The 8,214-nt window shown below is 38.5% G+C and overlaps 1 protein-coding gene across 2 annotated transcripts; it reads right to left on the bottom strand.

Annotated features, from left to right (window-relative positions):
• Nucleotides 1-206: 206 nt before the first annotated feature.
• On the bottom strand, nucleotides 207-7,222 carry RB195_003468 (uncharacterized protein; the record flags this gene model as incomplete). Of its 2 annotated transcripts, none has more annotated exons than XM_013447789.2 (9): nucleotides 207-352; nucleotides 606-714; nucleotides 891-1,141; nucleotides 1,773-1,923; nucleotides 1,988-2,133; nucleotides 2,233-2,374; nucleotides 4,620-4,766; nucleotides 6,376-6,508; nucleotides 7,218-7,222. In XM_013447789.2, the coding sequence occupies 9 exons, from the start codon at nucleotides 7,220-7,222 to the stop codon at nucleotides 207-209; spliced, it is 1,230 nt and encodes a 409-aa protein (XP_013303243.2). The 2 variants fall into 2 exon arrangements, with proteins under 2 accessions (XP_013303243.2, XP_064057008.1); XM_064201127.1 differs by lacking the exon at nucleotides 7,218-7,222 and adding an exon at nucleotides 6,657-6,682 and having other exon boundaries at nucleotides 1,773-1,902.
• Between the last annotated feature and the right edge of the window lie 992 nt (nucleotides 7,223-8,214).

An 8,214-nucleotide genomic window follows, 5' to 3' on the forward strand; every position in this document is an offset into this window, starting at 1 on the left:
TTCTGTAGCGAGGTAAGTCTTTCAAAGGAAAAGTCAAATAACATTAAAAGAATAGCAAAATCACACAACTTTCACAATAGTTGCCTGTTAGAATGAACTATATCAGAACTCCTGCTTTTAAAAATACCCATAACAAAACGCTAAAATCCTAACAATAAACACTGAACATGGAAATTTCATACTGTATTACGATGATCCGCACACTGTCACGTTCTAAACTCAGAAAGCATTTGCTTCTCCAATTCTCTGACAGTGGCGAGGAATTGTTTGAAAAGTGGATGGCTTTTGTCAGCTGTAGGTGAGATCATGAGATTGGCAGTAAATCGCTCCGGCTCTCTTTCCATTTGGCTGCCTTGAAACGGATAAAATTAATTAAGCAGTTAAAGTGTTAAGAACAGTCCAATCTTTACACAAATCATAGGTGCTGCACCACCGAACATCAGGTTTAGCTTAAACAAAAATTGAAGGAGACTTTAGTAAACAAAGTAAATGGAAACAAAGCACAAAAAACAAAAGAAGATTAACCCAAAGTTCTACTGCTTCAGAAAAGAAGGGGATGAGATTGTCAAAAGATCAAAGAACAAAACGAAATAAAAGCTGCTCACCGGCTATCATAATCATTCCCGGGGTCAACTTTTGCTGCTCAGAAACCGGCGGTTCTGAGATACCAATTGATAGTTCGCTAAGTTGACTAGTGGGACAGACGATAGGTTCCTGCAATGATGACAATTTCAGTGATTCCACCAAAACCAGTTGCAAATTTTAGCCATCAGAATAAAATTGGGTTTAACTCATTCGCAACGGCGTTTTGTTGCCACCGCAAAGAACAACGATATCAACGAAGAGAAATTGTGGGAACGAAATATACAAGGAGAAAATTTATTACACACCTTTTCTTCTAGAGTTGTTGATGATGAATTGATGAACGAAGACGCAGTCAGAAACGGGTTCTGGTAGGAGGTCACTGGTGATGAATATGTAAGTGAGGCAGTAGGTAGACTAGATAGTGATGAGGCAAGAAGTGTTGAGGATGGAGGATCGTAAGGCGGCAAAGAGCAAATAGGCAGACAACTAGTTGGTAGACCAAGAAGTCCTTGAGTCAGAAGGTCAGTCGCTGGATCGTGGTTCGACAGTTGATGTTCTAAACAAGATGCAATTAGTGTAATCTTCATCTCCCCTTATTGTTCGACTTCTCTTGATGGGAAGTGTAGAATCTACGGAGAGAAGCAAACATTCGGTCATTAATAATTTTTGATTTCACTAACGATTTTCTTTGAAAGATAGAATGCCTCCCTTTCAGTGAAGCAAAACGTTTCAAAAAGCTCCTGTGCATAAAGTTGAACATATTTTTAAAAAAGCATCTTTACTTTTCAAAAATCACTGTTTTGCTCACTGACTCCGAGCTGCTTGTTATCCAAAAACACACCAGAAAAATGTCAACAATTTTTGACAATGTTATGTAATTAAATATAGCCAAAAACACTAAGTTCCAGCTTTTAATGGTGTCGCCTAGAAACCATTCTTTGTCATGCAGAACCTTCGTTGTGCGTTACTAAGCAACGTGCGAAAGAATCTCGAACTTAAAATTAGCACCTACTCTTACTCGGTAACGAGAACTCATTAGTGACTAAGCTGATTGAGTTCTTTCATCCACCTGGGTGATGCGGAAATGGAAAAGGAATGTCATGATTAAAGATTAATCTCATAGTAACTAGCATAGCAAAGAACAAATTCATCTAACATTCGAGAAGACGTGCAAGAAGGAAACTTACTTAAAAGTAAATCTAGTAGATTGGGCTGAGTATACTGAGCAAATTGTGGCTGTGGACTGGTTTCTACTGGTGAACCAGCAGTAGCGGGTTCAGCATACGATCTCTTTGGTGACGAGCGTTTTTCTGCCTCCTGAAGACAGTCCACTTGGGTCTGTAAATCGATAACTCTTTATGCAGTAGGGTTGAGGATCATGTAATTCAAGATCGTGACTTACTTCGCTAAAACTGCGCTTCACTGCAAATGGTCCAGCTCCATGCCCAGGGGGTGTAATAGGCATGGTTTGACTTTTTACAGAACCGTCGTCTCCAGACGGATTTTTCTCACGAGGACGTTCCATTGGGATCGGTAATGCGTCAGACTCTGTATAAGTAGGGACACTTGAAAATGCGTTCATATCTTAATAGTTACCACCATAGCAGATACTCTAAGGTTAGCAGTTATTTTGAAAAATAAACATACCATCAACGTATTTGGGAAATACCCTAAGGCGTGTGTTTCCATTCTTGAAATGTACCGGTTTCAACACAAGACCACCTTCAAGTGTTCGCGTCCGATATCTTCTTATGATCGCATTAGCTCTCATCGACATCACATTTGAGCACTAAAACAACGCATACACTAACTTCACTTACGGGAACACTCAAGAGCAATGGGAACTGGATGAAAAAGTAAAGATCCACACATCTAAATTCAATCAGCAATGCAATTACCACTTTCTAAAGCCAAAGATCATGAAACATTTCGAGAATTTTTAGTAAGAAACTAGAAATTCTTGCTCGCATAATTCCAGTTCTCAGATTTCTTCCAATAGTTTTTTTTTTCAAAATATTTAAACCTATCAAATGAGATTTATTTTCAACTTCACCTTTCACTTAAGCAAATTTTCATATGAAAGGCACGTCGCTGAAAATTTTGAACTGAAGAAGCATGTCGGACAACGTTTTCGAGCCAAGCATCTCGCGTTCCTTGGATACTATCGAATGAGGCGTTGGTTATTTTAAGTGGTTGTTATTTTTACTCTTCCAGATACGAGTTGACCAAATCTCTTAAATACCTCTAAACGAAGATCCTAACTACAAATAACCACTATTCTCTTCACTTTATTTCGTCATAAGTATCATGTGACTTGTCCGAGAAAAAGCAATGAACACTTCTGGCTAGTTCCAGACACTTAGAACGTCCTTGAAACACTAATAGCAAATTCGAGGCGTTCTAAAGAAAGACAAAGAGACGGGGTAGGCTTAAACAACTGATAATTCTTCAACGTCACGTTATTTGCTTCAAAGAGACAGGAAAAACAACGAAAGACTGTTGATTTCCTCAACCAGTTCCACATATTTGTTGTGACATCACAACTATTAGCGCTGGCAAAAGATACTTCCTTATGAAGTAAAATAAGTAGAACGGTTATATTGGATAGCATCATTTCTAACGTATTGAAATAAAGTCGTCAATAAACAAAACGTATCTTTAAAACGTAATAAACAAGGTTAATAAGGTTAATTAGGTAGCTGATACATAAAAACCATATAAGATCTACTGAAACACTTTTAAAAAAACTGGACCGCCATTAACCATAGGAAGGCTAGATTATGCGACAAAAAATATGTCGAAATGCGACAAAAAGATATGAACTGATGTTGGATCTAACGCTACAACTTCATATTTTCAGAAAAGTTTGGGGCAAAACGAAATTTCAAACTGACAATTTGCTGATGCTGGTGCAGTGTTCGTTTCGCGCTGGGATCTATTTCTCTTATCTTTCAACTTTCAACTCTTTTTACAACCACCCAGGTCAACAACATGTGCTTTGGATTCTACTATGGACCGACCTCAAATTCAGTTCAGATAAAAAATTCTTGAGTGCATCAGGTTCACCTAAAGACACTTTAAAAATCGCGAAACACCAGTCTGTTGACTTTTGCACGTATACTCCCATCATTTTGGACTTTGCCCGTGAAAGATTAATGTAATTAACGTCGGAAAACTAAAAAGCAAAAAAGAACCCATGAAGTTCTTAATTGAGAAACTTCTCTTCTAATGCATACGAAGACGGCAGCAGTGCTGCACTTGATACATGAAATTTCTTAAAATCATGCAACGTGAGAGTGCAACCTGGTCGAATAGGTTAGGGGCTCAAACGATTGCTCATTTGCCTTTGTCTTTCCTTATTTTTTCCCGTTAATCTAAATTTTTATGAGGCTGCGTAGCGGTTGGACCGAGGTGGAATCCTCGTTGGTGCCGCTCATTCCGAGAGAAACGGCCGACGGTCCCTTCTCCATCGTAACCGCTAGCTTCACTGCGCCGTTTCGTGCGCAGCCGCTTGCGTAACTTCACCGAGCTTCAGGTAGTTTTCAATCGACCATGATATCATCACCATATAGTTCTACAGACTCTATTGAGAAGGAAGAGAAAGTGTGGTGGTTGAGTAGGCTCAATGTAATCGGATCATCATCATCCAACAACAGCGAGTGTGGGAACCACATGTGTTTCATGTGAATGAGCTGTTTTCTAGCGCATCGAACTGTAAATGCGTCACGTTCGCAGACTATTCATCGTCCAAGTAGACACCACATCACTACGATTGAAAACAACGACTCTCACACCGGTTGCGCCCTATCGCTGCGTTGTAAAAAAAATTTTGGTTGCATTCTACCCGGCCGTAATCTCCAAGGTGCAACTTTACTTACTACCTCACGTTTCCGGGTTTCAAAAAAAATTGGAACCCATTCGGTTACTCATTATTTCTTGGGGAGAGGGGGGGGAGAACAGGTTTTCTAGATCACCAACATGATTTCAGCCTCATTTGAAAGTGAAGAATGAATTCGGATATAAAACCTGCCCACCGTTTTGCATTGACAGTTGTTGTATGGACATCTGGATGCATGACCCTTTAGGACGACCTGTAGCCCATGTCCCTCACATTTTCTGCAGAATAACGTCCGATTAGGAGGCCTTGCGTTCGGTAAATTCGGAATTGGTTGACCGACAACCTGTAAAAAAAAGAAAAAAACTAGAAGAAAAACTAGAACTAGAAACAAAACTGACGTTCTTATGCGTTTGCGAAAAATAAAGTACATTAAGAATGTTTCCTCTCATTCACATAAACCCTCCATAGAGGAACTAATGTAACTCCCAAAGATCACATGACAATTGTTCAATGTACATCTACAGCAAACACCTTGTGATGCACTAAAAACACAGTCATATGATTTGCAACACAGACACCGTGAAGGTACCCAAAAACAAATACTGACATAAAAAAACATACAATAAATAGTAGATTCATGTTTTACAGCGCTGAGCTGCTTATAACAATCAAACCGTTATTCATTACAGGGCACAAAAAGTGTGGAAATCAGGTATTTGAGAGAAAATAGTTAACATGTGACCCGCTTTGTCACCTAAAACCAGAATTTCGAGTGTGTAATTGCAGAATTCGCATCCAGTTTGGTTTACTTAAATGGGTAAAATGAACTCTGATCGCTAAACCGGAACGGGTAGCATATACTGCTATGTAATACAAACTTATCTGCGCACATATATATCCATCAATGGACTTAAAAATTGATGCTTTCATGGCCAAAAAATGGTTCGATCCCGCAACAAATCCGTACTATAGTAAATTTGTGCAAATCAAATCAATCAAATAATTTTGGATAAGCTAGCAGGAGAAAAATAACGTGCCGTTTATTTCATTTCCACAGTACTTATCCTGGCAAGTAAAAATAAGCTGAATGTGGAACGAAAAGAGTCGTTTACTATTTCCGAAATCACTAGTTCACTGATTTACTATTTTGTTTTGTCAATTTTCTATTACTTCACCGTAGAGACCTCCTGCATAAGATTTCGCTCTATTCTAGAACGGCAACGTTTCGTTTGAGTCATTTCCCGAAGGCTATTCATCAAAAGTACGCTTTCCATGTAATGACGTTATTACCAACAGGGGTATTTACTTCATCTGACGTTCATCAATTATCTTTTATCAGCGCATCAGAATAGTTATTTGTTTATTCTGTGAATAAAGAAAGTGTTGTAATCACATATAGCATGGAATGTTCATTGTTAGACCAATTCATGGATTAAATCATAATGATAGTAGTCTTCTATTTGAGTGATCGTACTATTTTTCTACATAGAAATTAAGCATTTAGGGTTAAATCAAAAATTGGATATGTTTACATAAACAAACAATGGATTGATTGGTTTGTTGTTGATTGAATTGAACAGTCACTACACTACTTAGGCAGAGATAGAGAACCATAGACTGCTCCGGAAGAGCTTGCTACTATACTCTACTACTGTTGTCGATGCCAACTTCGCTTTTGATAGTTATCGACTGCAGATAGTGATTGCTGTGTCCGCAATCAATAAGAATCAGTAACAAAGATGGTCATCGACAATACTGGTCACTATTGGCAGCGGCGGAAAGTTGTAATAGTACACAAAGGAACGATTAAAATTGAGCAAGACTGCCTTTCTAACCGATGCTAACTCGTTTGCAGATTTATTGCAATATAGAGGTTCGAAAAAAAGAGGATTATTGAAAAAAGATCTGCTTACAGTACAAAACGTTAAAAAACTACCTGGTTATGAACTCACCGTTAACGCTTCATGTACTTGTTGTATCGTTTCCTGTCGTACTTCTTCTATCGTATGGTCCACATCCGAAGTGAGAAGTTTCGCCTCGACGACAACTTGTGTACCAGGTGGTACCGTTGCGACCACCTCGCCACTGCAAATCGGTACCGTAATGCCATCACCACCATTTTTGATTGCTGTGTGTTCAGTGTCAGTTCAATGCTCGGGCGGCTGAAAACCCGTAACGATGATCACTCTAACGTTAATTTTGCACGAACACTTATCGTCGCAAAATTACCGACAGGGTCAGCAAACAGGTCACAATCATTAGATAGATTGTGTTGCCATTGCCGATGGCGAGGATTCTGTCACATCCACATCGCCTAACAAACAGAAGAGAAAAAGAAAAGGGAATGCACGATGTGCGGCTAATAATATACAACCTACTGTAGATTTGTTCTTTGTTCATTTGTTACGGTAAGACAAAAAAAAGTGTCATTGACCACAAAACGTCTGAATACTGAGAAGAGCATGAGATAGACCGAAGAACGGCCGGCTTAAGACGTCAGTTGCACTTTTATGCCCTAGTGGGGGCGTGTTTCATGGAAATGGCGTAGTTCGTGTACATTGAATAGATCGTTTTTTATGGGATCTAGTGGAAATTGAACATGAACAACACGTTAATGACGCTTAATATTGTTTACACCGACATTGCGAATGCGCAACAACAACATTGCTAAGCGGTATTGATGATGTTTTGATGCTCCCGATCTAGTTTCTTCTTTTTTCCCACGTAAAATTCAGCCATAACATTGGTATATATACATAGAGGAAATAGTTCTGAAAAGAAAAACCACACTAACCTCATTATTTGTACAGTAGTGCTTCGATCCTGATTACGAAGCTACACAACGGTAGTACGTGAGACAACGCCGAAGCGCTCTGAAATATGGCAGAATTAAATTCGGCTACGTTCAGCAACGAAGAACTCAACGTATTCACGACGGGACCCACTACGACGACTCGTTTGTGGCGTTTATTCAGAGAACCGTGTTATATTTCTATCGAGAATTTTCCCAGCAATATTTTTCAGCATATAATAAGAATAGTAGGATAATTCAATGACAATGATTTCGCTATGACTAAGATTACAGGAAATTCTTCAAAAAAGAGACGTAATATTTTGAAATGAGAAGTGATCAACGACGGAAGAAACACACGTAAAACAACTATTCGGACAAATTAAAGGAGGCGGAAGGATTTTAGCGCCTGTAGTTCCTGAACGGATTAGTAATTATTGCCATAGAACCGAGTTCGTATACGTTTTATTTACGAACTAAACGATCAATATTAAACGAATTAGAAAACAAACAAAGAAATAACTTAAGACACGGTTAACTGACTGGAACAATGTGAGTCCGAGAATAAACAATAACAGAGAAATGACAAACAAAGGTGGAGCGACGCGAAAAGTCGTGAATATGTCCAAATATAACTTTAGTGGAGATTTTTATGACTTCAATGACACCCCGGGGGAAATCACAGTGATGTCTAAGATAAGGAGAGACGATGGAAAAAATCGATACAATAGTTCATAGATACGAATACGACGACAGAAGTAAATATTTATGGATATCTCTCATTAGGCAAAAAAAAGAAGTCCATAGCAAAGTAAATAAAGAAACATAACGACTAAGTTAGTTCAAAGGGATATTTCTTCAATAATTCCTTACGATTTAACGTTATGTGCCATTAGCGATGACAAAAAGGTGCCTAGATGGATACTTCCAGAAAATTCTTTAAAAGAAACGGAATTCTTATATTATATATTATAATTAAGAATTATTCATAATGAATTCG

Source organism: Necator americanus, chromosome IV (genome assembly GCF_031761385.1).
Source record: "Necator americanus strain Aroian chromosome IV, whole genome shotgun sequence".
Taxonomy (NCBI): domain Eukaryota; kingdom Metazoa; phylum Nematoda; class Chromadorea; order Rhabditida; family Ancylostomatidae; genus Necator; species Necator americanus.